This window comes from Fusarium oxysporum, chromosome 4, assembly GCF_000149955.1.
Source record: "Fusarium oxysporum f. sp. lycopersici 4287 chromosome 4, whole genome shotgun sequence".
Lineage (NCBI taxonomy): Eukaryota > Fungi > Ascomycota > Sordariomycetes > Hypocreales > Nectriaceae > Fusarium > Fusarium oxysporum.
This window is the reverse complement of record NC_030989.1, coordinates 4,330,702-4,350,128: the sequence shown is the minus strand read 5'-3', so window position 1 is coordinate 4,350,128 and position 19,427 is coordinate 4,330,702. Positions and strand designations below refer to the sequence as shown.

At 50.1% G+C, this 19,427-nt stretch overlaps 9 protein-coding genes across 12 annotated transcripts in view; 3 read left to right on the top strand and 6 right to left on the bottom strand.

The window, feature by feature from the left end:
- FOXG_04391 (uncharacterized protein) overlaps positions 1-102 on the top strand; it is a gene marked incomplete at both ends in the record, with an annotated part of 541 nt that extends 439 nt beyond the window's left edge. The window contains one exon of the mRNA XM_018382394.1: positions 3-102. Coding sequence (XP_018239099.1) covers positions 3-102 — 100 coding nt within the window. The remainder of the gene's footprint in view (positions 1-2) is intronic.
- A 364-nt stretch (positions 103-466) lies between these two features.
- FOXG_04390 (uncharacterized protein) lies at positions 467-1,582 on the bottom strand (the record flags this gene model as incomplete). Its single annotated transcript, XM_018382393.1, has 1 exon — positions 467-1,582. One exon carries the CDS (start codon positions 1,580-1,582, stop codon positions 467-469), a length of 1,116 nt encoding a protein of 371 aa, XP_018239098.1.
- A 1,600-nt stretch (positions 1,583-3,182) lies between these two features.
- FOXG_04389 (Fe-Mn family superoxide dismutase) lies at positions 3,183-4,329 on the bottom strand. Its single transcript, XM_018382392.1, has 3 exons — positions 3,997-4,329; positions 3,471-3,938; positions 3,183-3,423 (listed from the first exon to the last, which is right to left on the bottom strand). Exons 1-3 carry the CDS (start codon positions 4,180-4,182, stop codon positions 3,301-3,303), a joined length of 777 nt encoding a protein of 258 aa, XP_018239097.1. The 5' UTR covers positions 4,183-4,329; the 3' UTR covers positions 3,183-3,300.
- A 167-nt stretch (positions 4,330-4,496) lies between these two features.
- Positions 4,497-9,560, top strand: FOXG_04387 (uncharacterized protein). Its single transcript, XM_018382391.1, has 2 exons — positions 4,497-4,851; positions 4,902-9,560. The coding sequence occupies exon 2, from the start codon at positions 6,232-6,234 to the stop codon at positions 7,441-7,443; it is 1,212 nt and encodes a 403-aa protein (XP_018239095.1). The 5' UTR covers positions 4,497-4,851; positions 4,902-6,231; the 3' UTR covers positions 7,444-9,560.
- On the bottom strand, positions 4,521-5,612 carry FOXG_18820 (uncharacterized protein). Its single transcript, XM_018398955.1, has one exon. The coding sequence runs from the start codon at positions 5,229-5,231 to the stop codon at positions 4,845-4,847; it is 387 nt and encodes a 128-aa protein (XP_018239096.1). The 5' UTR covers positions 5,232-5,612; the 3' UTR covers positions 4,521-4,844.
- FOXG_04386 (uncharacterized protein) lies at positions 6,015-11,294 on the bottom strand. 2 transcript variants are annotated; one of them, XM_018382389.1, is made up of 4 exons: positions 11,059-11,294; positions 10,888-10,995; positions 9,895-10,835; positions 6,015-9,849 (listed from the first exon to the last, which is right to left on the bottom strand). In XM_018382389.1, exons 1-4 carry the CDS (start codon positions 11,065-11,067, stop codon positions 7,683-7,685), a joined length of 3,225 nt encoding a protein of 1,074 aa, XP_018239093.1. In that variant the 5' UTR covers positions 11,068-11,294; the 3' UTR covers positions 6,015-7,682. The 2 variants fall into 2 exon arrangements, with proteins under 2 accessions (XP_018239093.1, XP_018239094.1); XM_018382390.1 differs by having other exon boundaries at positions 9,895-10,995.
- A 582-nt stretch (positions 11,295-11,876) lies between these two features.
- On the bottom strand, positions 11,877-15,042 carry FOXG_04385 (uncharacterized protein; the record flags this gene model as incomplete). 3 transcript variants are annotated; one of them, XM_018382388.1, is made up of 4 exons in its annotated part: positions 14,103-15,037; positions 13,741-14,042; positions 12,334-13,673; positions 11,877-12,248 (listed from the first exon to the last, which is right to left on the bottom strand). In XM_018382388.1, exons 3-4 carry the CDS (start codon positions 12,535-12,537, stop codon positions 11,877-11,879), a joined length of 576 nt encoding a protein of 191 aa, XP_018239091.1. In that variant the 5' UTR covers positions 12,538-13,673; positions 13,741-14,042; positions 14,103-15,037. The 3 variants fall into 3 exon arrangements, with proteins under 3 accessions (XP_018239091.1, XP_018239090.1, XP_018239089.1); XM_018382387.1 differs by having other exon boundaries at positions 12,334-14,042; positions 14,103-15,042; XM_018382386.1 differs by having other exon boundaries at positions 12,334-15,037.
- On the top strand, positions 13,333-14,387 carry FOXG_04384 (uncharacterized protein; the record flags this gene model as incomplete). The annotated part of the gene is made up of 4 exons (XM_018382385.1): positions 13,333-13,457; positions 13,533-13,641; positions 13,777-14,058; positions 14,145-14,387. The coding sequence occupies 4 exons, from the start codon at positions 13,333-13,335 to the stop codon at positions 14,385-14,387; spliced, it is 759 nt and encodes a 252-aa protein (XP_018239092.1).
- Positions 15,043-15,068: 26 nt separating the features above from the next.
- FOXG_04383 (uncharacterized protein) lies at positions 15,069-18,964 on the bottom strand. Its single transcript, XM_018382384.1, has one exon. It carries the CDS (start codon positions 17,800-17,802, stop codon positions 15,244-15,246), a length of 2,559 nt encoding a protein of 852 aa, XP_018239088.1. The 5' UTR covers positions 17,803-18,964; the 3' UTR covers positions 15,069-15,243.
- Positions 18,965-19,427: the final 463 nt, after the last annotated feature.

The window sequence follows — 19,427 nt, the reverse complement described above, 5'->3', positions numbered from 1 at the left end:
AGGCAGTGGGGTGATGGGGATGAACATATGGGCATGGGAGAGGTTCAGGTTGATGATGAGTGGGAGTGGATGGTTGAACCAATGGATTGGGAGGTTGCGTAGGGGTAATAACAGTGCTTGGATGATGAATTGGATGGATTGGAGTGAAAATACATGGCGTAAGGTAGATATTCATCGTCTGTAGACATATCGAATAGTCGTAATGGATCATAGAGGAGTCTATCACTCATGAATCATCACGTCAAGGGCTCCATATAAGGACAGGCATCTTTCATGGCAAGGAACACTTGTAAAACCACCCCGTTGTATTTTCTTTCAATTATCTAACCCCCACCAAATGCCAATACCAAAATAAGTATCCCATACAAATAAAGACCCAATCAAATAAGTAGAAAGACATCAAGTCATTCAGAAAGAAAGAAAGGAAGAAAAAGAAAGCATAATATGCCATTATATCTCCTCACCATTAGAAACCCCATCGCTTGCGAACATAAGCTGGCTCATGGTACGAGGGAGGCTCGTAAGCAGGTGGTTCATATTTAGGTTCCTTGACACCAGTGGTGGTAGAAGACTCCTCGGTGAATTCGCTTGTGGTAAGAATAGTGGTGAATCCAGTTGCTGCGTCGGCCGTTGAGGCGAAAGAAGCGGTTGGCCAGCCGTCGTTGGAGCTGGGTCCGAAGTCGTAGCCTTGAGGGCCGGTTGACTCTGCAGAAGGTACTGGTGTTTCAATGGGTTGAGAGGAAGTGGCGATCTCGGAGTCTGTTTGAGTAGCGGTGGACTCAATTGGAATGAACTCAGTAGGAAGAGTGGTCTGGACTCCAACAACAGTCTCAGTCGTGCCCTCGAGATATTCGGAAGTGGACACTCCAGCTTGACCCTCTGATGTCTCAGCACCGATAGCTGTAGTCTGCTCGATCACCTCGGACGTGGCAGGGGTATACTCAGATGCGAGGGAAGAAGCCGAGGTGAAGGATCCAGCCAAAGCGGAAGAGTCATTACTTTGATCGGCTGTGCTGTGGACGATAGTGGTATTGTCGTAGATGTGAGTGTGCCTGGTTGACGTGCATGGTGTAGTGGTGGATATTTCAGCTTCTGTCGTGAGTGTAGACGCTCCAGCGGCTGTGGACTCAGCAGTAGGAATAGTAGCAGCCTCAGAGCTGGCATCCGCAGCGGAAGCAGGACCCTGCCCAGTCTCGGTGCTAGCACCTTCAGCTGAGGAGGTTTCGACGACTTCAGTATTCTCCTCAAATGCGGAGGCCTCGGCGGAAGCTGTGTAAATAGTCGAGATTCTCTCCGTGAGTATGACCTGACTGGTGATAACTGACTTAAGAGTGGTTGTAGAGACCCTTTCAGGGACAGTAGAAGCGCCAGTGTCTTCTGAGAGGGTAGAGCTGCCTTGCCGTGAGACATAAGTCTCAGTACTCAAGCCTTTGGTTGGAACTGACTCTGTGCCCAGGGAAAGAGACTCGGAAGGTTGCTCAGTTGAACCCTCGAAGAGTGTCGTGGACTCCGCACCCTGCGGGAACTGAGTAGTGCCAGGTGCAAGAGCAGAAGAGTCAAAACTCGGGGCAAAAGTAGGCATCGTCTCCAGGTTGGTAACGATCTCGGAAGTCACCTCCAGGGTGGCAGTGCTGGTTGAGTATCCATATACGGTAGACACCAGCTCAGATGAAGTCTCTCCAGCAAGAGCACTTGACCCAATGGAGACAGCAGGCTGTGAGACGACACTGGAAGTCTCAGAGATAGAAGTGTAGGATAAAGAAGTGTTGGCGAAGATGCTGGTAGAAGGGATAGAAACAGTAGGCAGAGAGATGACGTTGGTGAAAGTCCCAGACTCAGACAGGATAACCGAAGAACCAGTCGGAAGCTCGATACCAGAAGAAGTGCCAATGTACTGAGTAGAAGTACACTGAGAGACGGTAGTGTAGCAAGAGAGGGCACACTCAGTCACTGTAGCTTCAGCGCGAGGATAGAACCTCAAGCCAGCGGAAGGACAGTTAGTGATGGTGTCAGTTACTGTCACAGTGACGGTATCCTGTGCACAAACAGCCAATGCCCTGTACTAATCAGTATCTATCCCAGCTGAGAGACAATAAGAAACAGCTACCAGAGCACCACGAGGGTGAGGTGAGCGAAGAAAGACATGTTTGGAAAAGCGAAGATTCCAGAAGCGAGCGTATTGAGAATATGGCAAATGAGTTAAACAGAAAAACGAATGACAAAGAGCGCCAAATATTTCCAGTGGTCTCACTCCGAAGATTTTCTCTCCTCAAGTCTTGCTTCATCTCGACTCTTTATACCTCTCATTGAGGCCTCGCACGAGTTAGCAACCCCAACCCCTGATGCCGCATCCATGTCGTGGTACCGGAAATACCGCGATGCTATTATTAAGGAGATGTGTCTATCCGCGCTGTATGTTTCGTCTAGCCGTCTAGGAGATCATTTTACCCACTGGTTGACTGATTTCGGGTTCCGGCAATGCCATGGCGTTGGATGTTTGTTTGTTTGCTGAAGGGACCGTACCGTTGCGACGGGAGTCGTTCCGTTTTTGATGCCTCAGCCCGTTTTTTGGTTCCCGTGAGATCGAAAGTGGCGGGATGTCTAAATAGATCTGGGATTATGTGAGTTGGCAATGGTGAAAGTGGGTGAGTCAGTATAACGTCTCACTGTCACATCCAGCGACAACGCTTAATACAGGACTTTATCATCTTCTGCAAAAGTTCTTGATGCAAATCGATCTCAACTTCCGCTCGTGCGGGATCGTGAAGCTCACCCATGCATGGACGTCGTAGCACAGACACGACACAAGCTTCATATTTACAGCTGAACAAAACAGATCCGGAAATACACAAGAAAGCTTGTACCGAGATACAGCGGCATTGTGACTTACATTCATGGTATCACAGAATTTCACAACAGGCTGCCTCAGACCGCTTTTCGTTTGGTGTGTGTGTGTGTGTGTGTGCACATTTAGACGTGTGGCTTAGATAGACATACATACGGCAGGCTGCATATTCCTTGATGAAATTGCACAGAACGCAACGGGCTCAAGAAAACGGGCTTTGGCGGTCAGGATAAAAGGAAATAGACAGGACACGGCGTCCTGCTGCACGAGTCAAACGCATGGGTAGCCATCCGAGACTGAGTGTCACGAGTAGAGCACGTTGCCATGGTGTTTGGAGGTTTCACTGCATATTGAGGAAAAGCTTGAGATTGAGTGTTTTTTATTGTTTGTGCTAATATGGCGGGATGAATATGTTGATCACAATAGCTTTGTGCCCTTTGTGATATCATCGTTGATTAGATGGAGGCGCGGAGGACTTTGAAGGCGTCCTCACGAGTACCGGTGAATCGAGCCTCGGCAGTCTTCCAGTTGATGACGTTCCAGACGTTGTCAACGTATGCAGCCTTTCCGTTAAGATACTATCACAGTATTAGTCGTTTTCCTGAATTGTTTGGGGTAGACTTACCTGAAGGTAGTAAGCATGCTCCCACATATCAACACCAAAAATAGGAACCTCTCCTCCAACAACAGGATCCTGATCCTTCGTCGTAACAATACGAAGACCATGCGTATCCTTAACAAGCCATCCCCAACCACTACCCTGCAGTCCCAGAAGTGTCTTCTTGAATGCCTCCTGGAACGCCTGGATGCTGCCCCACGTCTTTGAGATCTCAGCACTAAGCGTAGGAGCACTCTCGGGCTTTGCGTCAGCAGAGCTTGAGGGGCTGAGATTCTCCCAGAAGAGAGAGTGGTTGATGTGCCCGCCGCCATTGAACTTGATGGCTGATTGCAGGGCGATCTGGCCGGCGATGTCGTTGGTCGAAGTAGCGGTTGCGTAGTTCTTTAGCGCGGCGTTGAGGTTTGTTACGTAGGCTTGATGGTGCTTGCTATGATGAAGTTCCATGATTTGAGCAGAGATGCTAGGCTCAAGGGCCTTTTGCCATGGTCAACTTCTCATACTTTCATGCCAGATATCACGGCGGGGAACTCACATCATAGGCGTACGGCAGCGCCGGAAGAGAGTAAGTACCAACAGACATGGCAGAAAAAGACTGAATATTATCAGGAAGAGCAGTATAAGCTTGATTATGATCAGAAGCAAGATCAGGTTCAGACGAGGAGGAGGAGGAGGAGACAAAGAAGAAGAGGGGTAGAAGCGGGATCCTAGAGAAGAACATGATGGAGAGCAATTGCGTCAGAGCTAACAGTTAATAATATCTTATTCTTGCGTGCTTCCACGGTAGTTGGTACGTATTTCGGGACTCGAGTTCATCAAGGTGTTGCTGTGCTGTTGATGGAGAAGAGAGTCGCACTAATTGCGCAAACTTGCTCATACTCGCTAACTCGCTCGAGCGCCTCAGAACCTTGTCACCTATAGAGGTTGCCCAATTAGGAACAACGCTAGGTCTTGCGACGCAGTGATTGGTTCTTGTCTATGGCTTGGACTTGAGTGAGAGACTTCGAGAGAGATACGGCAAGTTTCAGAATAGCTAGCAGTGACTATATCTTGTAATAATTGGATTTGTTCTTGAAATAAATGTTCTCTTCATTTTGTATATATCTCTCTATTTATTTTATATCTTTTCCTCACCAATCTTCACCAGTGCATTTACACTCACCTAAACCATCAACATCACCATGTGCGGCCCGGAATACACAAACAGACCTCGAGGAGGCGCTCTCGCCGCTCTCAATCCTCCCATCAACTCCATCTCATCCAATATTTGCGGTGATCTCGCTTTTCACACTCCCGGTAGTCCTTCAAGCTCAAGAGCAACACACGCAAGACTCACTCCAAGTGAAGAGTGCAGTATGAAGGGCTTCTCCGACTTATACGTTGTCATTCAGTGAGTCTCATCCTTCTGCTTCTGAACAGTTCAGAGTTAACGTCGAGAAGTTCTAGTGGCGACCTGACAAGAAACGCCAGTGAATGTGGACTCTTCCGCCAGTTTTCCCTCCAAACGCCTCCGACATCTCGCGAGTACGTCGAGTTACCCTTACAAGGGCCATTATCGCTCGAGGTTGGCGGTGATGGAATCATTGGAAGACGTGTTTCAGTATACTCTCGTCTCGCCTCTGGACAGGACAGGATTGTTGCTGAAGGCATCGTGGGCTTCAATTTTATGAGCCAAGCATCACCTCCTGAGGAAACGTCTTGCCCATCATCGCCGTCGCCATCGCTGTAGTGAGGAACCTCTATGGCTTGTGGCTGCAGGTCCAGGGCCATCAAGGTGGATGAGTTGCGCCCTGGTCGGGAATAAGAAATGGGATGGAATAGCTCAATTGGTTAGCCACCATCATCATTCTGGCGTCGTTGTTATCAGGGTTCTCTTTTTTACTTGGAGTTGGCATCAGGCTGTTATATCTGCGAATGAGGAACTTGTCCAGTCTCGGGCAACTTAGTTTTAAGCATGAAATCAAGGAGGCGTTGGCGACATGGCGTTGCGATCTTTCGAGTCAGAATATATAAGAACGTTTATTCTCATCAAGCCCCCTGGATCTTCTTGGAACGGTGAAACTCCATTTTCGCTTCTCGCATATTTGCAGCTTGTCGTTTTGTTGGATGTGATTCTGTCTATCAACACTCCTTTATGTCAGCAGCGAGATACCTATCCAGCGTCATATGAGTGTGTTCCAGACTTCTGAGATTGTCAAGGCCTCAAATTTCGTCGAATAACTCGATTCGTTTACTGGCAGATGGTTATTTGTGTATTGAAGCATGGGTTCAACAACGGATATAAGGGCGCCGCTTCACCCAACTTGAACAGGCATTGATTGACATAGTTGCACTACCAACACAGCACTGCATCATCGACAACACCAGATCGCTGCTACCAAGACAAATCTACGAGCAAATACCAAATACTCACTGCAATGATTCGTACCACAATATTTGGCCACGAAAAGGCTGCCTCATTTATTCAGCCTACGCTTCCAACACAGCCACGCACAGCCACATCAACCTCACCCACTCCCTTCTCCATCACCGTCATGTCAGCCTCGCTCACCAACCACTAACAGTCTAATATCAACCACTTCAGCCAAGCCAAGATGTCCAAAAACAAGAAACCCCAGTTCATTTTCCAACTCCTAATCAGGGTCTCTCCTTCCCTGTTTCACAGACCAATTCCCTCCCTCGTTTAAATAAACCGCCCATAACCAACAGACTCTCTTTGTTCCTCTCGTCATTCCTTTTATCTCTAACCCACCGCCTTTTCAACAAAACAATGCCCTTTGTCGCAAACACCCCCGAGTCCTACCTCAACCGCTCTGACTCAAAAGCCACAAACGGAACATGTCGTGGACTGACCTCCAACGGCCGCCCATGCCGTCGCGCCGTTCAACAGACGGCGCCCAAGACTGATAAGCGCGGAAGACCTGTTACTCCCGACCCTCGTGATGAGAGTCTCTACTGCTGGCAGCATCGAGAGCAGGCGAATATGTCGGCGCATTCGAGTCCGGGGCCTAGAGCTACTTCGACGCCGATTTTGGAAGGACGCACGAGTTTGGATACACTTGCGGATAGGTTGGGGTTGGTGGATTTGCAGGAGAAGAAGAAGTATAAAAGGGATACAGATGGGCGAAAGCAGACCGCGCCGAGACCGAAACCGCAGCCGAAGCAGTCTCTTATGTGTTGCTGTTTCTCAGTACCTCTCCAAGATGTCCAGGAGTCTCGGCCTTCACGACCGCAACCTCGTCCAGTCCAGAAAACATCGGCCTCGGTACCGCCAAAGCGCGCTTCAAAACAACATCTCACCGCATCGCAAAACACATCTTCCGCCAAAAACTCTCGACGCTCGCGAAAGTCCACAGGCTCGCAGACAGCGCAGATAAAAGACTTCATTCCCGACTCTGTAGACGCCCAGACCGCCTCGGCGCTTATGTCCGAACTAGCACGTCCCTTTGGCGCTTCAGAAGAACCTGGTTTCATATACATGTTCTGGCTCACACCTACATCTCAGTCGTCTTCTGCGCCCGCTGACGCAGCGCGTTCGCTTCTTTCACCACCTTCACCGAATCGGCCACCGCGATCTCGAAGTGCTAGTAACGCTGTTTCAAGCTTCGCGGCCGCTGATCCATCAACATCAAAGAACACCATGCTTCTCAAGATCGGCCGCGCAGCAAATGTTCAGCGGCGTTTGAATCAATGGCAGCGTCAGTGTGGTCATGAAGTTGAGATTCTGCGATACTACCCATATCTCCCTGGGTCACAGGAGTCATCTGGTGTAGTTCCCCATATGACGCAGCATGTGCACCGAGTAGAGCGCTTAGTTCACATCGAACTAGCGGGCATGGGTCTCAAGAAAGATGCAGAGAAATGTGATGCTTGTGGGAGAGAGCATCGTGAGTGGTTTGAGGTGGAGGCCACGAGAGAAGGAATCAAGGCCGTCGATGGAGTCATAAGACGATGGATAGAATGGGATGAAACGATGACATGAAATTAATTATTACATTGCATAGATATCTACATATAGCCGGCGTTGGGTTCACATGAATACACGAAGTTACGATCCACAACCCCTCAAATGTCACGTTTAACCAGACACAAAGCTGCGATCATGGTATCTATAATATAAGAATAATCCCTCTCCCATCTATAAGTAAAGTACCCATGCCATCTCTCATGAATCGTGAGAAAGTTCTTTCAATCGAATGCATCTCCCGTTCAAATTCCACGCTATACGAACCGCACCTCATCAAATAGACCTGCTCTGACTTGAATAAGGGCAGCCAGCTCGAAGAGAAACGATTGTAGGATGATAACGTTGGTTACAACGTGCGACACTGAAACAGTTGTTGTGTTCTCCCTTGCTTCTCTGGGTTGAGGAGTTTCGGGTTCTGGTGTATCCAGATTTCGAGTCTCTCGTTGAGGTGTCGCAATCTTGTGTTCCTCTGGTTCGTCTTCCTTGGTCTCGGTGTCGTGATACTCAGACTCACTAGGCTCAGGTTCATCAACCTTCAGGTCCTTGGCCTCGATTTCGTTGACTGCCACTTCCTTAGCAGGTTCACCTTCTTCGGCATCAACATTTGCCGAATCCTCCGCCTCTGACTCAACCGGTTCCATCGGTTCGGCAATTTCAGGCGCAGTTTCGGCGTCAGAGAGATCAGTCTCCGTATCTTCCGTCTTCGCATCATCCTCATCCTTCACCTCCACAGGTAATTGCTCAGTAAGGTCAGTCACAGTATCCTCAAACTGGTCCTCATCAGCTTCAGAGGGGGCCTGCTCAGCATGTTCCTCCTCCGTAACTTCGGTCTCCATAGGTTCGGGCATTGGCCTCTTGTCAAACTTGAGGGGAATAGGCTCAACCTTGACATCTGGCAATCCCACCTTCTTAGAGAGGATAGTTTGGTCCATAGCCGCAAATTCCGCCATCTGTCGAGCAAGCGCTTCTTCCCTGGCCTTCTGCGCTGAATCGATGGTATCGAGCGTCCTTGGAGGAGAGTGGCTACGTCCAGGAGTGCCTCGCCCCCTGCTATGAGACGCTTCCTTGGAACTAAGCACAGACTTTCCAGGTGTCGCGTTGCCGCTTCCAGAGCTACGGCCCAGCTCTTTGCGTCCTCGCGGGCTGCTGGCACGGCTCGGCGTTCCCAACTCGGACAAGAGACGATGCGCTAATCCTTCCAGTGCCGACGGTCGGGAAGGCGATGCGTTGCGCGATACCTCTTCAAAGCTTGGTCGATCGGGAGGATCTTCGCTGATGGGGGTCGGCCTGGGTGTGGGGCCCGCATGGTGTAACATTGCATCCGCGGTCCTGAAGGCGTCGCGCCGTTGTTGCACCAACTCGTCAAATCGGGGAATACTCCTTCTGTAGGCAGCCACCTGCTCTTCCAGTCTTCTGAGAACGTTTAAAACACGCGGTAAAGACGCCTGAGACCATTGCGGCCGTTGGCGGCATTGTTCCATGGCTTGTAGCTGTTTCTGTTCTGGGGTTGGGGATGGCAGATCCTCAAAATCATCGTCGTCTTCACTCTCTACATCTTCGTCCTCCGTAGACTTACGTCTTTGTTTCTCAACTTCATTGTATATATAAGAGCTTGGACTTCGCGTCAACCATCCTTCGATCTTCATAAAACCGCAGACTGCCAAGTCAACAAGTGTCTCAGTGACGGACAAATTCGTCTCGACTTGATTGACGAAGAATGTCTCCAGGAGATCCAGTAGTGAGTTGAGAAGAGGGTCATCGGGTCGCAGAGTGTGATCTGCAACCTCTTTAGGTGCTCCGGGAAGGCTGTCGGGCAGCCTTTGGTTACTCGTAGATGCCCTGGGCGCGACGAGCTTGAGAGAGCAAGGGTGTGCTTCAAGCCTCGACATGGTATCTCGAAGGACAAGCTGATAGACCTCGTCAAAGTCATCTTCACCTCCTATTGTTCCCGCCAATGACATGATGAATTCGACCTCTTGCTCCTGAGCGCCTACTGTTCTAGTGGCATTCTGAATAGGAACATTATCAGTTCTTAGGAGAGTGACGATAGCATATCGGTGGTGTCTCTTAAGTATAGCTGACACCAGTTGTAAGGTAACATGAATTGTTTGTTGATTCCGCGATCTCAAGCATGCGAGAACGAGATCAACCAGGTTGAAGAGTAGGGGCGTAGCAGCAGGTTCTGCCCTTTCTGCCAACATCGTGGCCAGGTCCATCGACTTTCTCTTGCGAGCCTTGCTGGCAGACGAGCTTGAGCCAGGTCGGGCAGAAGCGATGTTATCGGGGAGTGCGAGGAGGTAGTGAAGGATGAGGTTGATCATGTCAGGGTGATCGAGTGATTCCAGGATACGGCGAAGATAAGTCAAAACAGCTACAGACGAGCCTCCGTCGATATCAGAGGACTCAAGCAGTGAGGGGTATCTAACCTGTTAGCATAGTTCGGGGTGAGAGTTGTTGGAGACTCACAATAACTGTTGAAGGAAAATAACTTGGAAATGCTCCAGCAGAGTCGACTTGACCTCTACAGACCGACAGTGGTTCAAGACGTCTTGCCAGAATAATAAATGTGATAAGAAGGTTTCAAGGTGAGATTGGAACTCGGGTGAGCACGAGCTGATAACTTCGTAGTTGGATGTAGGATGTTCGTAATCGGAGAAGGCGAGAATAGGGGGTAGGTTATGAGGGAGATGGTCGACGACGAGTTTGCGGCTCAGTTGGCTGTACAAAGCGCCAAGACCTGTTGCCATCAAAGTTGATAGGTCACTTTCGACAATCCACTGTTCCAGCGGTCCTGAACTCGACGCAGCTTCGATGATATACAGCAGACCTGTTCGCGCAAAGTCGCCCACCTTGCCCTCATGGTGAATATAGTCCATGAGGATATAAAACAGGGGGAAATCGGCCTTTTGTGTCCGTCCAACGAACGCATCGCGAGGGTTCTCATCCTTCTCCCTGTTCTGAAGCGCCACGCCGCGGTGTGTCTTGAACCATGCTGGTAGAATACTCGGGTCCAGCCGAATCTTGGTTGTGATGTTAAATGCTAGCTCGACGACACGCGACTCGGTATCCAGGCCCAGGCGCACGCTGTTGATGCCAGTGATTCGCACGAGAAGATTCGTCAGGCTGGCGGAAAAGGTTTGGTTCTCAACAAACGCTTCCTCCTCGCTCTCGATAAGGGTCGCAAAGAAGAGGACGGCCTCCTTAATGATCCACTCGTTGTACGAAGTCGTAGCGATCTTTCCAATGGGCACGTAGATTTGCTTGAGCGAGCAGTATTGGATACATGGATGCGGTAACGGCCTTCGGCTCTCGTCGCTTAGGATGTTGGTGAGTTCTTGAAGGCGGATTTCAAGGGTCTCGGCGGCGTCGCTGTCTCGAGATAGGTTGGATGATGCTCTCCAAGCAGACTACTCTGGTTAGTGCTTGTCGCAGGCATGGGCTAACTTCGCTGGTCCTCACGAGTAAGAGGCTATATTGCTTTTCGAACCGGTGAAGTCGTTTCGCAGGATCATGTCCCAGGTCCTTGCGGGTGCCCCCAGACGAGAGAGGGCTCAATAATCGCGACCACTGTACGGAGAGCAATTAGTTGGGTGTCATGGTTGCAGTGACAGATGGTGATGAGATACTCACGAAATCCATGACGATATTGGAGTCATCTCCCGACGACTATAACTGGGGAATAAAGGTCACCTTGACCACATAACGGCACCGCTCAGGTCCTTGTAAGTTGAAGTGTTGAGAGCTGTTGTTTCCTGGGTCCAGGGACATCCGAGTGGACATGTGGCGCTTGGTGTGGCTAAGATGAATGTGGCTGCAGGTTCAGGGTAGTTACCCCTATTTTGAAAAGACTCGATATACTCTACTCTGCAGATAGTTCATCTTAGCACAAGTTCACAAGTGGATATTGTTGTTTGACCTTTCACTTGCTGTGTCGATGGTCTGTTCTCTTTTTATGTTGAATAAGCCTTTGAACGAATGTCATGGACATGTGCTTGTGTCGGCAAGTACATCGTTCGACTACTCATTCACAGAATAGATCAACCAACAACTCCAGGTCAAAAGATGAACCATCAGCTTGAATAAGACAATAGCTGGCAGCATGTTGAGGCCAGCAGCCTTTCCAATTATCCTGAATTAGGCCCTTCTTTGTAATCGGAGGGGAATAAGGGGAAGGACGAACCTCACGACATTTAGTACAACCAAGGAAGACGATTACATCACATGGAAAGGCTACTACGAGCTGAAAGATGAAGTCAATAGAAAGTATCAGAGACATCTCAGCCATCTCAACCACCTCTCAGCTTGTGTTGGTTATCATACATTGTGAACTGTCATAACCTGCTCTGCTCTCCCATGTCTACGAGCTCGCACCAACACTCATTCTAGCAATTACAACCAATGCTTCTTGCACCGTTTCGAGATCAAAAAGAAAGGCATTCCATGTGTCCTCACTCGGCACGCTCTGCCTGCTGGTCATGCGAAGGACCATCGTATCGCTCGTACATCATGCGGCAACGTTCACGCGCGATCTCATCCCGGAGAGTCTCGTTTTCCTCTTGTATCTCGTCCACTTTCCGTTCGAGGCGGTTGATTTCTTTTTTCGTGTCTCTAATATCCACCTGGTACGCGCGCCGAATCTGCTCTGCTTCACTCTTAACCTTGGTTAACAGCTCTTTGTGTTGACGGCGCAGTTTCTTGGTGTCTGCGTCTATGGCAGCGCGCCCCTTTACGATGTTGGCATCAATACGTTCCTTGATACACCGATCAAGGGCCACAAAGCGACGTTCAAACTTCTCCTGGCGATAGTAGTAGTGACGATCCTGAGAATATATGAGCTTAACGAATATATGAAAAAGAGAAAGGTAGGAGACAAACAGGAAGATGACGATGTTGACAAGGACGTACCTTTGTTTCACCAGTTGTGTCTTTGGAATCCGGAGCTGAAGCACTGGTGGTCGCTTCGGTGGTAGATTCGATGGTCGAGGCCTCAGATGGATCAGCGGCAGCTTGGGCGGGCTCCTTTTCTTGCTTCGGCACCCATTCTCCCGGCTCCTCTCTTTCCCTCCGCAACTTGCGTCGGCGCCGCGAGCCCGGCCGTGGGCGCGACATGTTGGCGATGAAGTTTTAGTGTTGATGTTAGGGGTACAGAGTAATGGATGAACACTTGGAAGTTGAGCAAGGATCTCGAGGTGTAAAGAGACAGGATAAGGAAATCAAGAGAACCTGTTATTACGCTAGATAGAGTGAGGTGATGAATGACACTGGCAATGCACTGCTAGATGCAAGTTACTGCGAGTTGCTGCCAGCTGCTGCCAGCTGTCATCGCCAAACGGCATTCACTTTTCTCGCAACCTACCACCCAATCAGCACTGCAGTTCGAATGCAGAATAGAGAACAATAGAATGCGGCCACTGTGATTCAATGTGCTCTTTTCGTAACCAGCCCCTCCCTCTGCTGCCTATAAATTCTCTCCTCTCTCCCCTCCCTCCCTCTCTTCTCTTCTTCCTTCATCATCATCCTTTCACTTCTACAGAGGTCAACCACAACGCAACTTCTGCTCTTACTTCATCCTTGTGACGACCATTTATCATCATCCGAGATGGCAAAACCTACCTTATGCCAGCGCAAAATGCTTGACGCACAAGCTGTGCAAGCTGGGCAAGCCTCCACTCCCCCGTCGGAAAGCTATTGATCAAAGACCGCATTAGCTACCAGGTCTCACTAACCCCCACACAGACCGAGATCGATATGGTCATCGAGGAGACTCTTCTCGATCAGGTATGTCTGCTTCTTTTCTCATCCACCCTTGAATGCACTCCTCTTGTTGCCCCTTCTTCCCCGCATGCGAGCCAGGAGCATCAAAGTTCCCCGACACAACGCCCAGGTCTTCGTATCTGTCTTCAGATGATGGCCTTGGGTGTCGGGTCCCGAGCTGTGGATCTAGGTGTTCATGTGAGCATCTCCAAGCTTAGCTTGGACTGCAGCTTGGGTCGCTTCCAGGTCTTCAAAGTCAAGCGCCAAGGTATCCAGTTCGGCTTGGGAGCATAATTCGGGGCCCCGAAGCGCTTGTTTTTTCCGTCGAAACTTTGGGTTGATATCTCCAGGCTTAGCCTGGGCACACCTTTGACTTTGGGGATCGCGGCCTCGTACCAGTATACCTCGGGAGTACAGTCCACACTGCCTTTAAGTTGCGTCTTGGGTATATCGTGTGGGGTCTGTCCAGATGGTCATATGTTGCTCTGGGACTGGAAAGCAGGGTTCAGTGGTCGTGGCGCCAGAGGTTTCAAAGTGCATATCGAGGTGCAGACATACTCAGCTTCGGAACCCTTGGCTGACGGATGTGATTAGCAGGAAACGATTGAAGAATGTAACATCCCGCTTGAGATCGCCGCTATCAAGACGCTCCTCGGCCAGCAACAGGACTCAATTGAAGAAGACGGCGAACTGATCACCATAGCCGGTGCCAAGATTTTCGAGCTTGAGCCTGTGATCAACAAGATCGAGGAAGAGTTTCCGATTGTCAAGAACAAACTCCGCGCCTACTGCAAGCAAACGCTCGATAGTTTCTCCGACGAGCTTGACGATATGGCTAGGGCCGACAGAGACAAGTGGGACTGTGTTCACGAAAGTGTAAGTATATCACTTCAATCTTTGGTAAAGCCATGGACGCTAACAATATTTTTCCCTTGCAGTTAATGGACTTGGGAAGCAAGTAGGGTAAAATGTCCGAGTTGATCGACAAGGTGTCAGAGGAGAATGCGACGCTCAAGGAGAAGATTAAAACGCAGAAATCTGCCCTCATTAAGCAGAAGATCGCCCTCAAAGAGGAGAAGGATGCCAACAAGCAGCTCAAGTCCGACGTGGCCAGCATGATGCGTCGACTTGTTGCAGTCGAGGAAGTCGTTCACCCGGCCATGTGCGAGGCGGCTGAGCAGAAGCTTGGAGAGCTGGGTGTCTGAAATACTCAGTAATGATCTCGGAAGATGGATATGTACGCGGCAATGATGTGATTAGATTCCAGCCAATGACGGTAACCTCAGTCTGGTCACCACTTGGCTTATTGTATTGTATACACGAAGAGTAATTGAATGAACATAAGCGCACTGCGACTTTGAACAAACACTTGAATGCCCGAACAACGTGATATGATGTGATGTGATTGCAACGATTTGTTCTTGAACAGCCTTGCGCCCGACAACTTTGTCTGTCCTGAAGCTTGGTGATGGAGTAGTGGAACGAGAAGCTGGACGAGCATAGCAAACTGCCAGAAGGGCACTGGGGAGCAAGAAAACCCCGAACCTTCAACCAAGGCGCCAAAACAAATAGTCTAAAGGCCCACTAAGCTGTACTAAACTTACCTAAACCTTTTCATGGCTTAGGATATAGATCATAAGTTTTGCCTCCTCTGGAAGGAGTCGGTCGAATGCATGGAGTGACGCATCCCCCATTGTTCACACACAAAGGAATTCGCAGAGTGTTTGAGGGTGACGATGAAGAGCAGAACAGAGGAATATGAAGAGACCAGAGAGGTGAACCACAGTAGAAAAGATGACATGAATAGATCCTTAGGGAAAAGGGCAGACTCATCTCGGCGCACTTGCCTCAAAAGAAAACCCCGCTTGGGGGATGTGAAAAGGACATGGCCAAGAGCTCAAGACATGAAGACATCACCATTCAATAGACACACATTTAACAATGGCACTACTTTTATTCACTGCAAGCGCTATCCAACAGCCTAGCCTGTCGAAATCAAACCAAACAACCGCTGCCCTTCAATCACAGCCATATATCACCCAGCCAAACTCGACCACTCGCTCACCTGGGGCTCGTCGGATCACCATTGCTGCCGCTGCCGCTACTACCGCCACCGCTGGCCCTGGTGCGACTTGCCCAGATGTGCTTAACCCGGTGAGAGTCCATGGGCGGCGACGCGTACTCCTCACCACTCGACTGCGTGAAACCGCTGACGTTGCTGAGCATGCTAGAACTACGTCCACGAGAGCGAGTCATACGCGGCTCGAAGGGAGGCGCAGTGGGGGGAGGTTGCCAAGGGGACATGGACGGGAGAGTGGGAGCCGATGCCGAAGGGAGGACGTTGTCAGAGGCGGACCAGAGACCAGTTGGGTAGTGAGGAGGAGCCGTGGGATCGGGGTTCCAAGTACTCGAAGTCGTAGGCTGGAAAGGCGGACCAAGGTGGGAGTGTCCTGCGTCAAGAGGAGGCATCATATCGTAAGACATGCCATTCGAGTTGATGTACTCGTGGAAACTCTGCAGCTGCATTTGCAGGTGTCGAATCTCCTCACTCTTGTTGGCATTGTTCGCACGAACATGAGCCAGTCGCTCATTGTAGTTGGCTTCGATACCAGCGACATGACCCTGCCAAATGGAACGCTCTTGGTTTCGTCGTTCTGCCTCATCAAGCCCGCGGTTGTTGGCGTCGGTGATGTTGGCAAGCTCGTTCTCAACCTTAGCAATTCGAGTCGCCACCTTGTTACGGCGGGTGTTGAGGTTCGATTTCTCGACTTCCTTGGCCTTGATCTCCTTCTCCAGTCCGGACTTGTACTCCTTGAAAGCCTTCTGAGCTGCCTCAAAAACCTTCTTCTCGCTACTGTACTGCTTCTCCACCTTCTTTTTACGTTCGCCGAGTTCAGGTGCAGTGTCGAAGTTCTTGAGCTGATCAGCGAGTTGCTGGGTGTCACGCTCTGCCTGGGCTTTCTGGGTCTCTTGCTGACGAATCTTTTGTCGGTACTTTTCGTCATGGTTTCCAGCCGAAGAGAGTTGATTATCCGTCAACTCGTTGTCCTTTTTGAGGGCGTTGGCGCGGTTCTTGTACTCCTTTCGTAGAGTCTTGAGGCGGGACCTCTCCTCGCTAAGCTTGGCCTCGACTGCAGCAATTGATGTCCTAAGAGTCAGGGCAGGCGAATCCGGGTGAAGGGAGCGCTGTCCGTTAGCAACAGGAGGTGGAACACCGTCCACTTCCCGCTGAGTGGCCTGGACAGTTCTGATGCTGGTTGAAAACAGAACCTCATCAGTCTGGCTATCCACAAACTCACAGACATACTTGGAAGCAGGTCTGAGTCCGTAGATGTCACCAGTCCATCGAACTCCTTCGTGAGATTCTCCTGGTGACTCCTCGATCGGAAACATGCGAGTGGGCTGCCAAACAGCGTTGTTAACTCTGACGTAAAATGGCTTCGAGGTGTCGATATTGGCTGGTCTAGAATCTTCGCCTGAAGATTCAACGGAACGCGGCTCGTCGTCGTCGATTTCGGGAAAATGGCTAGTGTTAAAACAAACTTCATCGCTACCAATGTAGGATATCCAAATTTGGTTGGGTTGGTTGTTGAACGGAGCATTGCCAAGATTGTGAATGTCGGTAGCATTAGTTCCGGCAGACTCAGAAGCCGCATGGGATAATTCGTACTCTTTCACCACAACAATCTTGGTGCTCGCCAATGCCGCCCATAATGGTTGTTGTAAACGAACTTGAGTGCTTTGCTTTCTTCTTTTTTTGCTTGTAGGTACTGTGGATGTCGAATTCAGACCTGCTTCAGTATCAGGCGTTGCGAAGCCTCCTTCATTAGCCGTATCGCTGATCACACTTGGTGGCTTTCCGGCCTCAGGATCGCTGGCACCAACAGAAGCGTTGGCTTTTTCGCGTCTGAGATACCATTCTCGGATATATCGCACAATTCCTTGGGTTAAAATATGAATGGCGAGAACACTTCGAATCCACCCATAGGCAGACATCTTATCGTATGCGCTAGAAGCAGAATCGACTGGGTTATTGAAAACTTGGGGCAACCGCCAGTGCTCTGGTATGTGTCGAGCCACACGACCCCAATGAGCTCTGGTTCCCCTGAGTAAGTGATGACCTATCACCCACATAAAACATGTGGTTAGGCCTCTCGATGTTCCATCCCTCGCACTTGTCCCCCCTCCCAAAGTAATGGCAATGACTGGCTTGGCAAAATCCAGAATAGCATCCTGGATTGGACCCCACAGAAAGAGCCATACCAGAAGGAAGAAGAAGTCAACACACAAGACAGTTACGAGAGAGGGCATGGTCGAATTGCCGTCGAAAATCTCGGCAAGGTTGATACTCATTCCCGAACTGGTGGCGACGGGAGGAACAAAGGTAAGGAACGTGAAGATGGTGTATATAACGGTAAGCGAGAGCGAAGGGACGTGCATAAGGATGATGAGAATAGCGAGTGTGTCCTGCATAGGAAGAGACTTGAGAACCGTGGTTGCGAGGTCGAACGGGCCCGAGTCGCGGTGAACATCAGCGTTCTTCATGGCATTAACGTCGATCTGGCGGTGGCCAGCTTCGACACCACTGAGGCCATTGGCGTTGGACGAGTCGGACGACATCTCGGAGACGGCGTCAAGAGAGGAGCGGCGGAGGTCGTCGGTACGGGAGTCATTGGAGGCATCATAGACACACTGCTTGTACGGGCTGTTGGCGTGACCATTGACGGGCGTCGACTGTCCAGCAGCACCAGCAGTGCCTTGTTCAGATCGGCGAAGAGAGTTGTCGAGCAGGCCTGAGCCTTTTCTTGTCAGAAGAACGCTTGGCAGAACCTACAAGCCCATTCTCATGGCGATTATCGCGATGACTGGCGGCGCCTTGCTGTCGCTTACTCGAACCTGGAGCGCGAGGCATGCGCAACGACTTGTCTTGCTGCCACAGTCTGACGAACCCAGGAACCACTTGGGAACAGGGCCGGCAGCCGGGACAAGCCTTTAAGGGACAAGGGCTTGGTACAGAGAGTTGGCGACTCGAGCGTTACGGCGTCTCGGTCGATTCTAACACGAGGGGACGGGTAAAGTATCGGGTCTCGGAATAATATGTAGTAGAGTTGGGAGGCGAGCCGTTGCGACAAGAAGGTTCGTGGTCGACATGTGCATTCGAATTGAAAATGGTCGGGAAAAGGAAACACGGGCGACAAGAGCTATGATCAAACTGATAAGGGCGACGACAAGAGGGGAACTGTCGTCAAAATGCAACAAAGCAAAACCTGCCAAGATCGGCCGGAGGGCCGCAGAAAGCAAGTAATGAGCGTTGCAAGGAGGTAGTTTTGATCGGTTACGAGATGATTACAGTGGGATGTTGTCAAGTGGATAGTTGGTAAGATAAGGTAAGGAAAAAAGACAAGGCAAGGTAGGGTTGACTGTTGGTTGAAGTCAGGTGGTGGAGGTGGGAGATTTTTTGGCTGTCAAAGCCCAGGCTTGCATTGGATTGGATTGGATTGAAAAGGAAACAGAAAGCAATAGAGAATAAGGAATGGAGTGGCAGAACGCAAAGACGATGGATAGATGGGAACGGGAATAGCGGGGAGAGGGGACTCGCACTGTGCCAACAACAAGCCAACGCGGCTGTTTCTGACGCTGTTGGATGCTAGAGTCCACTGTAGTCCTAGTGGCTCGCATGATCTCAGCAGGGCTCCAACCTCCAGCTGCCAATGGATGGTTTGCGAGCTGCACGAGAGATGGATCCCCGTTGGAGTGCGGAATTGGGGCAGTTGGGGGCAGCTTATTCTAGTGGAGTGCGCGCTAAAGGCGCGTTAAGCTGAAGTTTTGAGTTGGGGATGCAGGTTTTTGCTGAAAATAAATGAAGCCGTTGACGATGAAATCTGCGATAGATCTCAAGGCTTGAATCGCTAACGCTATGTATGATCATCTGGGTTCTTGCAAGTGGATCCCCCATAGTCAAATTCCGTTTCTGGTCGATATTGGCTTCTTGAATGCCAACTGATCAGGTACACAGGAACAAGGTTGAGATGGCCAATTTGAGGCGCTAGACTGCGCTCAATGGCTGAGTCTTGCCCACAGACGATGATGATCAGCAGCCGAGGATGAATGTCTAATGCCACTTTCCAGCACGATGCCTTCAAACTCCGAAAAAAAAAAAAAAAAAAAGATCATGATAGAGAGAATCAAGATACTAGTTTCAGTAGATTCTCTAAATAGCGTCCCCTTCGCGCTGAAAGTGGTTT

Excerpts from the sequence above, each read along its gene's own strand:
- FOXG_04389 (XM_018382392.1), bottom strand. The coding sequence starts at position 4,182 with ATGTTCTTCTCTAGGATCCCGCTTCTACCCCTCTTCTTCTTTGTCTCC. Across the intron at positions 3,939-3,996 it reads CGCTGCCGTACGCCTATGAT|GCCCTTGAGCCTAGCATCTC; the intron begins GTGAGTTCCCCG and ends CCATGGCAAAAG. Across the intron at positions 3,424-3,470 it reads AGCATGCTTACTACCTTCAG|TATCTTAACGGAAAGGCTGC; the intron begins GTAAGTCTACCC and ends ATACTGTGATAG.
- FOXG_18820 (XM_018398955.1), bottom strand. The coding sequence starts at position 5,231 with ATGGCCCTGGACCTGCAGCCACAAGCCATAGAGGTTCCTCACTACAGC.
- FOXG_04387 (XM_018382391.1), top strand. The coding sequence starts at position 6,232 with ATGCCCTTTGTCGCAAACACCCCCGAGTCCTACCTCAACCGCTCTGAC.
- FOXG_04386 (XM_018382389.1), bottom strand. Across the intron at positions 10,836-10,887 it reads AGCAATATAGCCTCTTACTC|TCTGCTTGGAGAGCATCATC; the intron begins GTGAGGACCAGC and ends TAACCAGAGTAG. Across the intron at positions 9,850-9,894 it reads ATTTTCCTTCAACAGTTATT|ATACCCCTCACTGCTTGAGT; the intron begins GTGAGTCTCCAA and ends CTAACAGGTTAG.
- FOXG_04383 (XM_018382384.1), bottom strand. The coding sequence starts at position 17,802 with ATGTCGTCCGACTCGTCCAACGCCAATGGCCTCAGTGGTGTCGAAGCT.